This window comes from Portunus trituberculatus, chromosome 18, assembly GCF_017591435.1.
Source record: "Portunus trituberculatus isolate SZX2019 chromosome 18, ASM1759143v1, whole genome shotgun sequence".
Classification (NCBI taxonomy): Eukaryota; Metazoa; Arthropoda; class Malacostraca; order Decapoda; family Portunidae; genus Portunus; species Portunus trituberculatus.
Genome location: NC_059272.1, coordinates 23,695,224 through 23,710,985, shown reverse-complemented (window position 1 = coordinate 23,710,985; position 15,762 = coordinate 23,695,224). Strand labels below are relative to the sequence as shown.

The following is a 15,762-nucleotide window of genomic DNA, read 5'->3' as shown; positions in this document are numbered from 1 at the left end:
CAATTTATAAGAGAATAAACGGTACAGAAGAATAGGTAGAAGGAGGAGGAGGAGAAAGAGGAGGAGGAGGAGGAGGAAGAGGAGGAGGAGGAGAAGGAGGAGGAGGAATACGAAGGAAGTGGAAGCTACAGTACAAGGAAGAGAAGTAAAAACAGAAAGAGAGGAAGAGTAAAGAATAGATGAGAGAAGAACGGAGATAAACATCAAAATAGATAAAAGAATGAGTCGAGAAAGAGAGAGAGAGAGAGAGAGAGAGAGAGAGAGAGAGAGAGAGAGAGAGAGAGAGAGAGAGAGAGAGAGAGAGAGAGAGAGAGACGTGGGGTATTCGAACTGGCGACTGAACAAAAGGAAGGAAGGAGTATGTGGCCAAACGAGAAACTGGAAGAATGAAGAGTGGGAGGCTTTGGTTGGGCTGCTGTGGGCGGTGTATAGAAGCAGTCAAGACGCACATTGCCGAAGAAAAGGAGAGAAAGAAAAGAGAATACTGAAAAATAGTAAAAAAAAAATACCGGAAAGAAACTGGAGAGAAAAAAAGAGAAAAAGGAAAGGGAAGCAAAAAAAAAAAAAAGAGAACGAAAACAACAAGGGAAAGGCTGGAATACTGAAACGTAGATGTCCCTTGAAGCAGATGTTACCAGAGAGAGAGAGAGAGAGAGAGAGAGAGAGAGAGATGCTCAGGAAATCACATGTCAACAACCACACGAAAACACCAACTCACGTACTTACCACCACCACCACCACCACTACCACCATCACCATCACCACCAGCACCACAATTCCCGAGGCGGAGGTAAAATGGTTTGCAAAAATCATTCGAGGGTCAGAGGGAAGTTTAAAAATACGTGTAAGACAATCTTCTGGTTCTATTTTTAAAGACATGTCAACGAAGAAAAGAAGAGAGAAGTAGTTGAAGAAAAACAAATACAGGAAAAGAATTAGGATTTAAGAACAAAGAATATATTAGAATGTAAAGGTAATTGAAGGAAGGGAGAAACAGAATGGATAAGAGAAGAAGAAGAATTTTGTACAATGTGAGAATAATTCAAGAAAAGAAAAGAAAATATATTAGTTGTAAGCTGAATTACTAGAGAGAGAGAGAGAGAGAGAGAGAGAGAGAGAGAGAGAGAGAGAGAGACAGACAGACAGACAGACAGACAGACAGACAGACAGACAGACAGACAGACAGACAGTGACAGACAGACAGACGAGAGACAAACAACGACAGCCCTCAAATAGAAGTATAAAAATCGAAGACGTAATATAAAAGAGAAGAAAGGGCAACATCATACCAACAACAATAACAGCAGCGAGAATAAAGGGCAACAGGAAGGCACCCGAAGAGACAAGAGAGAGAGAAAGGAGAAGAACGAAGAAACTAGAAAAAGGACAAAAGAACGGAGGAAACGACCAGAAACACAAAGAGAAATGAGGACAAGGGACGAAGAGGGGAAGAGGCATAAGAAGAGAGCACTGCGGGATGTGAGGACAGAAGAGGGGAAGGGAAACAGATGAATAAAAGGTGAGAGAGAGAGAGAGAGAGAGAGAGAGAGAGAGAGAGAGAGAGAGAGAGAGAGAGAGAGAGAGAGAGAGAGAGAGAGAGAGAGAGAGAGAGAGAGAGAGGAAAACCACACAAAGAGGCTCAGTAACTATAGCAACGGGACCACCAGGTAAGTAGGCAGGTAACCCCTCGTCATTACCTGGCCGGCACAGAGGTAATGGAGCATCATTATCTCCTGAAGCTGCAGGAGGGGGATGAAGAGCATGGCAGGAGGAGGGAGGGGTGGGAAGGAAAGCGTAATGGAAGATATTGATCGGAGTAATGGTAGCATTTTTATAAGCGGTTATCTGCTCTGCTCAACCATGCAAGTACCTACATATCGGAAACAGACACACACACACACACACACACACACACACACACACACACACACACACACACACACACACACACACACACACACACACACACACACACACACACACACACACACACACACACACACACACACGGTTACATTAAGGTAATTATACCTCTCAGTTACTTAAAACAACATTTTCTACCAAAACCCTAATAATCTCTTGATATATAAAGTAATTCCACCTGCACAAATTTGCCTTTATTACTAAATATACTCTTACCTTACATTTCCTTTCCTTCCTTTCCTTTTCTTTCCTTTACCTACTTATCCTACCTAACCTAACCATATCTTGTTTTACCTCACTTTACCTTGCATATTTTTATTCTAATAATAGAGACACTAACACTTATTCCACGATTTTTCATTTAATTATCTCCTGTATCAGTACTCACTTTAATTAACTGCCTTAAACACACCTCTCTAAAGTCTCTGTATTCAGTAAGATGACTCAGATTTATCCTTTGTTACAATTTATCTTTACTTAACCGTCTCATCATTTTCCCTTTGTAATCAGACAATTAACATTTTTTTTTCTTTATTTGTCTATCCTGTTTTTTTCCCTTTGAATAGAAAAAAGGCTCTTATTAACAATTTATCCCCCACACCTGTACCGCCATATGTACACCTCTCTAATTGGCCTTCCTCTTTCCAGGTTATGAGTGGGTGGGCTGGAAGAACGAGTCACATCAGCCCCTGGAGATGGTGTGCGAGTTCAATGCAGTGAGAAACTTTACCTCGCTTGTCATCTTCGCCAACAACATGCATACTAAGGACGTAGAGGTGAGTGAAGCACAGGGTGGAAGTGGTGGCAAGAATGAGGAAGGAGGAGAGTGAGAGAACAGTGGAAGGTGGTGATAGGAATGAGGAAAGACGGTGGGAGAGTTGTGGGTAGTCTTGGCAGAGATATGGAAGGAAGAGGATGGTGGAAGAGTGATTGAGGGTACTAGAAGGAAGAATGAGAGTGAAAGAGAAACAAAGGGAGTAGGGAGGATGGGAAATGGTGGTTGCTGAGAGAGAGAGAGAGAGAGAGAGAGAGAGAGAGAGAGAGAGAGAGAGAGAGAGAGAGAGAGAGCAGCTTTAAGAACTAATGCTTACGAGACCTATTTTTAACTGCTATTATTCCCGCTATAAATGCTTTCAAAATAGCTCTGCAAAAAATAAAAAGGTCAGACTCAGTAAAAATGCAAAAAGTAACAGCGTAAAAATAGAGAGCATATAACAAGTGACTGATAAAAGAAAGGAACAATTACGTGATGGAAAAATAAGGGAATTACTACTTTGTTAACAGCATAACGAGCTAATTGGTGATCAGGGGCCTTAGTGCTGCTGTAGTTAATTTGCACAAGCTTCGGCAAACTGAAACGCGGCGAGGAGATAAGATAAAAAGAAGAGGTTAGACTATAGTAAGGGAAAACGAAGAAGATTACATAAATATTCAGTATTAGTGACTGTTGTAGTAGCAGTAGTACGAAATAATAGAATCAGGTGTAAAAAGTAATAATAGAGAAATTAGAAAGGTAAAATACAAAAAAAGAAAAAAATGTAGATAAAAAACCGAATACTAAAAAAAAAAGAAAACAAGAAGAAAAATACTTAGATACGAAGGATAAAGAATTTGAATTTAAACATAAGAAAATAGAAGCAAAAACCGAATGGGGAAGAAAAAAAGTAAGGATAAATAAACATCTGAAAACAGAATGATGTAGGAATAAGGTAAGAGGAAGGGAGGAAGAGGAAGGGGAAGCAAATAACCGAACTAAGAGATTAAGCAACTCTCAGTAACTGCGCCTCTTCTCCCTTCAATTATCCGGGAGAGGCGCGTCCTCCTTATTTTTAGGCGCAGATGGCCGGCTGATGGACGCTTACAGAGAGAGAGAGAGAGAGAGAGAGAGAGAGAGAGAGAGAGAAAGATAGAGAGAGAGAGAGAGAGAGAGAGAGAGAGAGAGAGAGAGAGAGACGTATTTTCTAAGATGTTTGTTTTCAACTAACATATTAACTGATTTTTTTTGTTTTTTGTTTTTTGCTTTTTAATGTAAAACGAATATCATAAATTTATTGTTGACATTAGTAGATGGAACAGACCAAAGAAGATATATATATATATATATATATATATATATATATATATATATAGAGAGAGAGAGAGAGAGAGAGAGAGAGAGAGAGAGAGAGAGAGAGAGAGAGAGAGAGAGAGAGAGAGAGAGAGAGAATAAAGTGAAGAAAGGGAAATTACACTTTTTTTTTCCCTTCCCACTACCACACTTTCCTGCTTCTACTTAGTTCATACACACACACACACACACACACACACACACACACACACACATAGATCTTGCACCCACTGACACCTCCTCCTCCTTCTCCTCCTCCTCTTGTCGTTGTCCGGCAATTCATACACACTCATCTTATTACTCTGAACATTTCCCGTCGCTGCTCGCCGTTGCATAATTGATTTCCATTTTACTCACCAGAGATTTCTTGATACATGTAGGATGACTTGCTGTTAAAATGGACTGTGTTTCATTTCCTCTTATGTATTTTTTTTTCCCCCAGGCAGATGAGTTCGATTAAATATTTTACTCTTCCCTCACTCTATTTTAAAGTGTTGTGGGTCAAGAGAGAGAGAGAGAGAGAGAGAGAGACTGGTGTGTGAAATAGAGCCAGTGTTACGAAATATCGGGGTTTGTTCTTTAGGTCTGATTTTAAAGGATTTAGCGAGAATTCAGACTTCCGGGAATTATCAGTATGTGATGACAAAACAGCGTAATGGAAGGTTAAAATCTGTAATGGTCTGCCTGTCAGCTAACGCGGCGGACAGACTGCGGAAAAGCGTGGTGTGAAGTTTGGAGTTAAGAATGTTTTGTTTTGCTTTATCTTTCTGTAAGGGTGAGTGACGTATTTATCTGTGGTGAGAGAGAGAGAGAGAGAGAGAGTGTATTGACGGTTCTGAAAATACTTGAATAGTATGAATAAAACATCAACATCTGGTAAAAATAAGCAAATAAGTAAATAGAACCACGTGTACCTAGCGCAGAAAAAAAAAACTACTGTAAAACCTCTCCAATTTAAAACTCAAGAGATCAAAACCATCAAAAACAAACAATAGAATAATGATGCTTAACGTTAAAACAGACACAAATAATGGTAAAACTACTTCTAAACCTCATAATTTACTCTGAAACTGAACGCAAGATATTATAAAGAAAGTCAACCCATTGAAACTAAATAGAATAAAGGTAAGTTACGGTCCGACTGTCAGAAATAACTCGCGTATGACGGTGGCGGATGAAGCGATAAACGGGACTCGGGAGGCACTGAATGGCACTGTCACACCTTAATTGGCAGGTGTGTGTGCGGGCAGGTTTGCAATCGCCTCCCCTTGTGAGTAGTAAATTGAGCGTTTGGCGTATTGCTTTACCCGGCTGCGGAGAAACGAGAATGCGCGAGGTGCCTTCGTCAGGGTCAATAGAGCAGGTGGTGAGGCGGAGCTGGTGTGAAAATAGGAGGTGAAATATCAGGTACCGGGGCTTGCTACCACCACTACCACCACCACTACCGCCACTTCCACCACCGCCGCTTCTGTAACTGTAACCAACACCTCCGTCATCGTGAGCAACAGTGTTTATCCCACGTTATACTCCAGTAAGGAAGATATCTATATGAGCAAATTTGAAGGGAAAGACGTATTCAAGAATAAAATGAAAATGTTAAGAATTTGAAGAGTGTGTGTGTGTGTGTGTGTGTGTGTGTGTGTGTGTGTGTGTGTGTGTGTGTGTGTGTGTGTGAAAGATATTAACTGACATTCTGAAAGGAGCCTGACAAAAAAAAAATCATGAACAGACGGAATGTTTTTAAATCTTGGGCACTGATGGAATGCAGTCTGAGGCGCCAAGGGAGAGTGTTCCTTGCTGGCTGTCTCTGTGTAAGAACCTGCGTAGCACTGAAGTTTCCCTGCGTTGTCATTACTAACGGCGTTCATTGTGTGGCTTTGTGTCAAGAGCGTGGCGTGCACCCCTGACAGTCGGCGCCATAAATGTGCCATGAACGTAATAAATGAGCGTATGCATGTGTGTAAATGAAATACTCACCCCTGCACTCCACACCGCCGCTCCATGCAATATAGCTAAATGCTGCAAACGAGATACATACAAACAAAAAGTATAACAATGTTTAATGAGTTTCCCGGTAAAAACAAAATTCAAAATTTTGTCAAGGCTGAAAGTTGAAGCAGTGGAACGTTTGCTGGAGGGACGCAAGCGGTTACCTTTTTCTTTCAACACAAATTGAGACGTGGAGCGAGAAATAAAAGTTCCTCACACGGAGGATTCTCACCGCACTCTAGTACACGATCTATTACACCATCAGTAGCAAAATATGCGAATTTCATGAAATATTTGCCTATTGTCCGTCTGTGCAGCAAGACGAGGTGGGGAAAAGCAAAGGCATCTTCAGAACACACTAATTGATGTCACGCCGAAGTGAAGCGAGAGAGTCGTGGGAATAACTTATATATAGATTGTGTTCTGTATATGAGATTACTTTGAAAAACAAACATTGCACGGCAGTCTAAAGGGAAAAATTAAGTAACATGTTCGGTCTTCCTTTAAATCGAAACGTCACATTATATTGAGGAGAAACTAAACGGTATGCATGGCTGTTTTGACTTTCTAGCGAAGATAGAATTAAACTATTTTTTCTTCTTTTACAAAATGCAGTATCCATATATGACGTTTAATAGTTACAAGTTAATACTTAGAAGTTTTTTGCCTTTTTAACAAAAGACAGTACACATATACGGTTGTTTCTAATAACTACAAATATACAATCGCAATGCTTCCCCTTCTCTGGTGAAAATCTTGTAGCCGTTAAAGCGAAGCCATGACAACGTGACTTCAGTGCACATCAGCGAAGTAATGGCCCTCGGCTGGCATTTACTCGTACTACTCATGGAATGACTTTCGCTTCCAGTGATTTCCTGAGCACTTGAGCGTTGCCCGAGGTACAAGCACTTTGTACCAGAAAAAAGGATAGTGTCGTTGTTTTTGCTTGTATGAAGTGTCCGAGGGCTACGCGCTATTACCTATATATGAAGGAATTGACAAACAGGAGCACAAACAACACGATATGAATATACATTGTCTTCACTGGGAGCTCACTGGAATCGGTTATTATATATTTCTCTCCATGGAATGAAGTAAAGGTTCAGAATGATATTAGGGGCTTTACCTTTGTATTACCCTTCTCTTTTTTGCTTTTCTCTTGTGTCTTACTTTCTAGTTCCTTCTTATTTTGAAAATCTTCCTCTAGAAACAGTATTTTTTTTCTATATTGTCATTTCCTCCTCCTCCTCCTTCTCCTCCTTCTCCTCCTCCTCTTCCTCCTTTTCCTACTCGTTCCCCTCCTCCTCCTCGTTCCCCTCCTCCTCCTCTTCTTTCTCCTCCTCCTCCTCCTCCTCCTCCTCCTCCTCCTCCTCCTCCTCCTCCTTTTCCTCCTTCTCCTTCTCCTTCTTTCTCCCTCGCTTCGTCAACTTACCTTTCCATACCTCCTCTAATCCTCTCATTACGCTCTCCTCTCCCTCCCTTCTTCAACCATTTCCAATCCTCTTTCCCTTAAACTGTCCATCATTTTTTTTTCCTTTTGCCATCCGTATATTTCCTCCCTCTCCTTCCATAGCCTTCCATCTTCCTCTAATAACACCCACGTTACCTATCCGGCCTTCCTACAACCCCCACCCCCCAACTCAAGATCCCTCCCTCCATTACCCTCCATCCCTCTCTCTATCCCTCCTCTTATCTGAGTTCGGGTCTGGTGTAATTACCTTCTCTCCCTCGGCTCCTCTGCCACATGTTTTAATTGCTCCGTCCATCACCGCCGTCAAGCTTCCTTCAGACGGATTTGGACCAGTGAATACAGACAGATACAAACCGAAGTAAACATGGATCTATATATGTATCGCTCAGTGGAGGTGCTTCCGTGGTTGTGGTGGATGTAGTTATTTTGGATGGTGTTGTGGTGGGATAGGATGAGTGGCATTGTGGTTGTGTTAGTTGGAGAGGAGTTTCGTTTGTGCTGTTGTCGGAATTGTCGTTGTCGTAGGTAGGTGTGCAGATGGGTAGACGCGTGGCAGTGGATTTAGTAGTGGAGGAGAAGTAATACTAGTTGTGAGATGAATTAGTGTGGAAAGGAAAGGAAAAGTAAAGAGTAAAGTATCAGAAGCATTACTAACAGTGGAAATTATGGAAGTAGTAATAGTAGTAGTAGTAGTAGTAGTAGTAGTAGTAGTAGTAGTAGTAGTAGTAGTAGTAGTAGTAGTAGTAATAGTAGCAGTAGTAGTACATAGTAGTAGTAGTAAAAGTAACTGAGTTTGTTTGTGCATAGTGGCAGTGAAGACCAGAACAAGATGATAAAGTCAACACACACACACACGTCATCTCGCGGCACAGCATTACAAACGTGCTACACTACATGATGACGAGCACCTTAATTACAGTAATGCAGCGCCAGGATTGGAGACACGTGTAGGCGAGACAGCCATGTGATTGCCTTTGATGATGCTGAACATAAACTGACAGTAATTATTATAGTGACTTACAATATCGTTGGCGGGTTGTCCTCGTCACGTTTCTCTCAATGAAGTGATGCGCACCGCTAATTATAAACAGTTACCTTCCGTGATTATATTAGTTTTGATGGTGTGGAGTGATTGTATTAGTGAATCTGTTTATTCCTTCTTTTTTTTAACAATTGACAAGTGGTTAGGTAAATAAGGGTTAATTATGCAACACACCTTTAGTATTACTCGTACACGTGGTTATCATTGTTCATCTCCCGCCTTCTTGGTCTACAGGTGTTCTCTCCCATGACCTTCACCTGCTTTAACAAGTTTTCTTATACTTTGCATCACATATTAGCTAATACACCTGATTATCTTTCTTCCTCATCTGTTTCCTCTTCTACAGGTATTCGCTCTTGAAATATTCATTAAAAATCTGTCCATTACTTTTCGCTGTACCTTAACCAAAACACTTATTTTTTTCTATTTCTTGCCTGTGTTATCTTTCCTATTTTCCTCTTCCTCTTTTGTAAGTATATTCTCCCTTAAGCTTTTCCTGCATCACAGTTCACTTATTTATGCACCACACGTTGATAAAAGCACATGGTTCTCTTCCTTTCTTTCCCTGCCTTCTTTTAATTTTCCTCTTCTTCTGTATGATACTCACATCCCAATAACTACACACTTGATTATTCTCTTACCATCTCTTTCCACTCTACTTCCCCTTATACAAATGTCCTCTTTTCCATGACAACTTACATTAACTTTCTCACCTTCACATCCCCACAGTAGTGACTTACCTCTCCTTTCCACCAGGTGTTCTCGCGGGCCAAGGTGTTCTTCAGCGTGGGCGGGCGGTACTTCAGCTCAGTGCCGGTGAAGTACCAGTACATGCCAGACGAGGTGTCGGAGTACGCCCGTAATGTGACCATCAACCTCCACCACCGCGTCGCTAAATACGTGAAAATCCAGCTGTTCTTCCAAGCCCGCTGGATCCTCCTCTCCGAGCTATTCTTTATCTCTGGTAAGTGCTAACAGTGGAGAGAGAGAGAGAGAGAGAGAGAGAGAGAGAGAGAGAGAGAGAGAGAGAGAGAGAGAGAGAGAATGAAAGATGTTTTAATTGAAAAATATTGTATTCTACTTATTTAAAAATTGTGTGTAATTTAGCTCTCAGTTTTCTGGATGACTGAGTATAGTGACAGCAACGATGTGATACGGAAGACAACAGTAAGAATAAAGATAACAATTGTATGTCTGTAACGAGGGTAACTGCTGATCTGCTTACTACTGCTGGAGAGATTACCTGAGATTACGAGGGAGGAGCAGCTTCCAGGAAAGTTATGTAGAGAGAGAGAGAGAGAGAGAGAGAGAGAGAGAGAGAGAGATGTCTGTCACTCTTAACACAACATCAATAACAATCACTGTCTTTCTCAGTGTTCCTTTGCCGCTAATGTCTTTCTAAATCTACCGTTGCTTCTAGATGTTGTTACCATCACCTCCCTCGCTCCTCGTTATTAGCTACACGACTCCCATGTTGGATTCTCTCTCTTCTCTTCACTGTGCAGCTGCTGTTGTTTTAACGAATGGAAAATTAACTGAAATGGAATATTTTACGTGAGAACGAGAAGTTGATTCTTCTTTCTTCTTGTTTTCTTCTTCATAAATGGAAAACAAAGAACTGAGTATTTTATGAAAGTAAGGCTGACTGGGAACAGAAAGCTGATATTTTCTATTTTTCTTTATTTTTTCCACTTGGTCAGTTTTCTTATCCATAGAAAAATAATATCTTCAAAAATTTAATACTACCAATTGATTTACCTTGCACGAATAACTACCTATACATATAAATTTCCCATTAAAACTGCTACCACTCATTAATCTAGCCCTAAGTTCTCAGTGTTATGTGATGATCATTCGATCATTTGGGTGAAGCGGAAAGTGGGTAGGTGTGTGTGTGCTTTGTGAATAACTTCTTGTGTGAAAGAGGGAGTGGGATGTGTGGCTGGAATTTATCGAGGTAGAGAGAAGGGGATGAAAAAATGTGTGGGTAGGTTGATTAGCAATGTGGGCGAAGAATCGATACAATGGGCGTTGGTGGGTAAGGTCAGGCCGTGTAGAGACAGAGTGAGGTGTATGTGGTTAAATTAGTGTGTTTTGTTTTGCTTTTCGCCCGTCGGGAACATATAACAACAACACTACCCCATTCTCTCTCTCTCTCTCTCTCTCTCTCTCTCTCTCTCTCTCTCTCTCTCTCTCTCTCTCTCTCTCTCTCTCTCTCTCTCTCTCTCTCTCTCTCTCTCTCTCTCTCATATCCCTGCTTTACATTTTTTTTTTTATCTCTGTCCCTATAATCCTTCAGCACAACTCACTCACTTTATACCCAACGCTTTACATCACCATCCACTATTCACGTGTCACTCCACTTGCACATTCCCCGCCCTCCACCTCCATCCATGCTCCCTCTAATCCAGCTTTAACTCCAGGCCACGCATCACAGCTTAACATTTGCACGTATTGTTTTCAGGAGTATGATTCTTGTATTTATCAGTGTACGAGCTGGTAGGGAATATCAGAAATGTATCCTACTACCCCCTTTCTTCCTCTTGGTACTTTCCTCTCCCTCCGACGCATGAAGAGGAGGAGGAGGAGGAGGAGGAGGAGGAGGAAGAGACAGGAGCGCCAGGAGGGGTGGTGGTAATTCACAGAGAGGTTGGTTCACCTTATTATGCAAAAAGCACTCCCTCCACTCTCGGTGTGTCTTTTGTGGCTTAAAATCCCAAAATCCGAGAATCTGGAGAGGTGGAATTAGGCTATTTTGCGTCGCGTATTTCCCGACTACACGCGCGGCCCTTCCATTGTAACTCTTTTTCGGGGCCGTGTGGTGTGGTGTGGTGCGCCGGGGAGGGGGAAGGAGAGCGGCAAGGAAAGAGAGGGGAGAGGAGAGAGCGTGGGAGGGAAGGAGAACGTCGTAGGAAAGAAGGAATGGGAGAGGGAAGAGTCTCTGTGGTCTTGGATGAAGTTTTTTTTTTCTTCTTCTTCCATCGTCCTCGTTTTTTGCTCTCCTTGGCTTGGTCTCTAAGGAATATAAGGAAGGGGAGTTAAGGTTTTGGGTTCCCTGTCGGTGCGTGGTGGAATCTGCTTATTAGGTTTATAGTGTGGAGGGTTTAGTTTGTTTTGTGAAGTGATGTGGCAACCTTTTACTGCATCTCTCATACATGTTTTTTTTTTTTTTTTCTCCTTTATTTATGTCTTTGCTTCTCATATTTTTTTCTTTCTTTATTTCATTGTTCATGCTTTCACGTTCTTTATTTCCAGGTTTTTCTTCCTGTTCTGGTTGTCTCGTGAATCATTCGTAGTTGTCAATTTCGTGTTTGTTCTTTTCCTCCGCCTTTACTCTTCACTTTTCACATTCTTTTTTCGTTTTCTCAGCTTTCTATGTTGCCAGAGTTTATCCATTGTTACAGTTACATCTTTTATCTCTTTGTCTTTCTTTTATTTTTATGCATTACCTTACTTTAATCTACTTTATCATACCACGCCGCAATTTATCCCTCCCCATTACTATCTCCTCATATTTCCCTTTGTCCTTTTAGTCGAAGTTTCCTCTCACACACCCTGGCGTAAGAAGTCTCACCTTCCGCAGCTTCTCCGCGACATCATCGTATTCCTTCCATCCATTAGAATACTCATTATCTCCCTTCGTACCTCCTCCTGTCCTCCTTTGTCGTTCGTTTCCTTTGCCTAAGGTTTCATCCTGCAAATCTCCGCTCCTTTCATGCATTTCCAGTACACCAAACACATCCCTACCTGTTCGCTGCCGTGCTCAAGGACCGCCCAAGTCGTCACACTCCAGCGCCGTTCCTCGCCATAGCGGCTGGTAAAGTTTAACACGAAGCCATTTTCCGGCACAGGCACAGAGAAACACTTCGCGAGGCTGTAAAATCGAAATAACCCGGCACGAGGGTGATGGGGTGAGCACGGGCGATCATCCTCGTTTTAATTGCAAATGAGAAGAATTTTTTGAGGATGCTGAGGGGACGATGCGGTGGGCTGGTGTCACTATTACGAAGGAGAAACAGAGAGAGAGAGAGAGAGAGAGAGAGAGAGAGAGGTAGTAACAGAAACGATATGAGGTGTGACACGGAGTCATAATCATAACACTGCACTAGACTCGCAAAACAAGAGGAGTAAAGGACACTACAAACAGCCAACCTGACCTCCCTTTCCCTTCACCCTCCCTTCAACCTTCTCTCTCCATCCTCGTTCACCCTTCCCTCACCACCCATTTCCTCCTCCTGAACAGCACCAGCTCGGGGGAACTTCTCGGTGGAAACAGGCCCTGACGACCCACCGCCCCACCCCGAGGCTCCTCCCCACCACGACTCCTCCTCTGGCTACATGCTGGACGGCACGGCGCACGAGGACACCAGACGCAACATGGGTGAGTGCTGTTGTTTCGCCTTTCTTTCGTTTCACCAGTTCCTTTCTATGACGTCTTGATGTGGATTGTTATTTCTTTATGTTATTTTTTTGTATGTATGTATTCTTCTTGTTTCCATCTCTCTCTCTCTCTCTCTCTCTCTCTCTCTCTCTCTCTCTCTCTCTCTCTCTCTCTCTCTCTCTCTCTCTCTCTTACAGTATTTTTTCTATTTTTTTTCATAACAATTTTTTTTTTCATTGAAGGAAAGTGTTATGCATTACACTGCTTTGTTTATTTATGTTGTGCTTTGATATTGTAATGAATTAATTTTCTTCTATATTTATGAGCACTCTTTCCTTTTTTTTTTTTTTCGCTGGTTGTTTGTCGTCTTTATTTTTTACCGCAGTGTTTTATTTCTACAATGTAATTTATTCCCATTTTACTTTTTTTCCCTTCGTTTCTCATTTACTTTCGCTCCCCTGGGAATGTTGTTCAGCTATCTAATCTTATTTTTCTCCCTCACGTTCATTTTCTCCCCAAACCCTTTGCCTGACAGGAACTTGTTTGCTCTCTCTCTCTCTCTCTCTCTCTCTCTCTCTCTCTCTCTCTCTCTCTCTCTCTCTCTCTCTCTCTCTCTCTCTCTCTCTCTCTCTCTCTCTCTCTCTCTCTCCTGTTTTATCTTGATATGTTGATATGTATTACGTCACTTTTATTATCTACAAGTTGCAATATGGCAGTTTCATTCTCCGCCTTCAAACCGAATGAATCCATGCATACATACACTTATCTTTCCACCTCAAAAAAAGACAAAAATAGAAAGGAAAATAAACAAAATCAATCAATTATAAATAAAAAATATCTCACTCATTCACTGTAAAGAAAACTAAAGCTAATTCCTTTTTTTAACTCCGTTTGTGTGTGTGTGTGTGTGTGTGTGTGTGTGTGTGTGTGTGTGTGTCCTACAGTGCTGGCGGACGTGTCGGAGGATCCACGCGGACAGGAATACGTGGCACTGGTGATTGGGGTTCTCGTGGCCGTCATCATCCTACTGGTGTCCGCCATCCTGCTGATTGTTTGGCGCTCCAGGAGGCAGAAGGAGGGCACCATCACGCACGACATCTACACGGGACCCTTTGGCGAGAAGCGGGACATAGTGAACCTGAAGGTGAGTGGGCGGGTGGGTGGGTGTTTAGAAAAGGTGATAGTGCTGTGTCGTGAGTGTGGATTTAACCCCTTCATTATCATGACGTATTTCTATATTCATTCTGGTTAATATTCAACGATTTTGCACAGCTTCAAAGACTTATGTGCTGGATTAGAATAGGGAAGACTGTGGCCGTTAATCTTCTGACCTCCATAGACCCATCCTGATTTCAATATAATGGTCTAGTCGTACAGAAATCTCAAGGTAGAAATGAGTCCCAGTATTGAAGGGGTTAAGTGTGTAGGATTTGTGGTACTGGTTGGTTTCGTTTGTGGGCTCAGTGAGTGATTTTTTTTGTGTGTGTTTGTGTTAGGTTTTTTTTTCTATCTCTAATAAGGTGGGTTTCATATGTTTGGTGTTTAGTTAAGTTGGTTTGGATGTAGTGTATGGGGAGTAATGGTTATGACGATTATGTTGATTCACAGTTGAAATGTTAACTAAATAACTAACTAGCTAACTAACCAATTAAATTAACATATGTTTGTTTGTTTGTTTGCTGTGGTGTGTTTTACGTAGCGATGTTTTGATGTTAGATAAGCTGCTTATATTTCGTTATTTTCTTTTATTGTATTTTTCATTTTTTAATGCGGCAGGTTTTTCTTGCCTTAGGGAAGTGTTAATAACAATAGCAACAGTAAATGGTAGTAATGGTAATGGCGTTAATGATGATATTAGTAACAACAACAACAACAACAATAATCACTAGCATATACCGTCATACATTTACGTGATGATTCTTCCTTAATAAAAGAAAAAAAGAAAAAAATCCAATGGATAAATAAACCAAACCCCAATAAAGAAAAAAGACACAAAATCTTTAAGACGTGAAACTGGAGCGAAGAGGAGCGGAACAAGTGCAACACAACACAACACAACGAGGCGCGAGTGACCCCCTGCCTCTCCCTCCGCCTTGAGCTTCAAAAGAAATGGGGAGGAGCGCCACCGTATCGCCCCCACACAAGGAACGCTGCGCCCTCACGCGTTCAAGGAGACGACACCCGCGGCACCGAACGAGGAGGAAATACAGGAAAGAAAGGAAAATAAATAGTGTGGCTGTAGAGGAGAATGGAAAAGGGACACGAGGACTTGTATTATTGTATTATTATTTTTCTTGCTATTGAAGCGAGAAATGAGAGAAAATAGTAATAAAAAAGAGAAGAATAGAACACATGTTAAGAGAATAAACGTAATACTTATAACGATAGTGATGGAATGCACTTTTTTTATGTTATGGCCTATAGCGTCTGTAGATGTACTTAACTTCCACCCATTAGCGGCGCAGGCAATTTTATTTATAGTAGTACTCGTATTAGGGCCCATATCACCACCCAAGCGCATCTTTGGTGTAAGGCAATTACACCTCCACCTAGAACCTGGGTATCATGGTGATATGTAGGTAACTTTAAACCACTCGACTAGTGACAAAGTTTCAAGACGGCACGTGGTGGGGATTCAAACCTACACATGGACGTCTGCCCGATCCCACGCTCACCACATTATCTATCCACTACGCCACTGCCTCCCTATATACATTTTTTTTTCTCGTGTCGCAACAAGGAGAATGGAAGTCGAACATTTAGTAAAAGCAGAGTTTGAGGTCTAAAATAAAAGGGAAATCGATAAATTATGATAAACACGATACTAATAAAGATGATAATAATAATAA

General features: G+C 41.6%; 1 protein-coding gene across 7 annotated transcripts in view; it reads left to right on the top strand.

Moving 5' to 3' along the window:
• LOC123505428 (discoidin domain-containing receptor 2-like) overlaps window positions 1–15,762 on the top strand; it is a 633,236-nt gene that overhangs the window by 594,504 nt on the left and 22,970 nt on the right. For all 7 annotated transcript variants that reach the window (XM_045256693.1, XM_045256694.1, XM_045256695.1 and 4 more), the window contains 4 exons: window positions 2,572–2,699; window positions 9,289–9,496; window positions 12,776–12,913; window positions 13,858–14,057. In XM_045256693.1, the coding sequence (XP_045112628.1) occupies window positions 2,572–2,699; window positions 9,289–9,496; window positions 12,776–12,913; window positions 13,858–14,057 (674 nt within the window). The remainder of the gene's footprint in view (window positions 1–2,571; window positions 2,700–9,288; window positions 9,497–12,775; window positions 12,914–13,857; window positions 14,058–15,762) is intronic.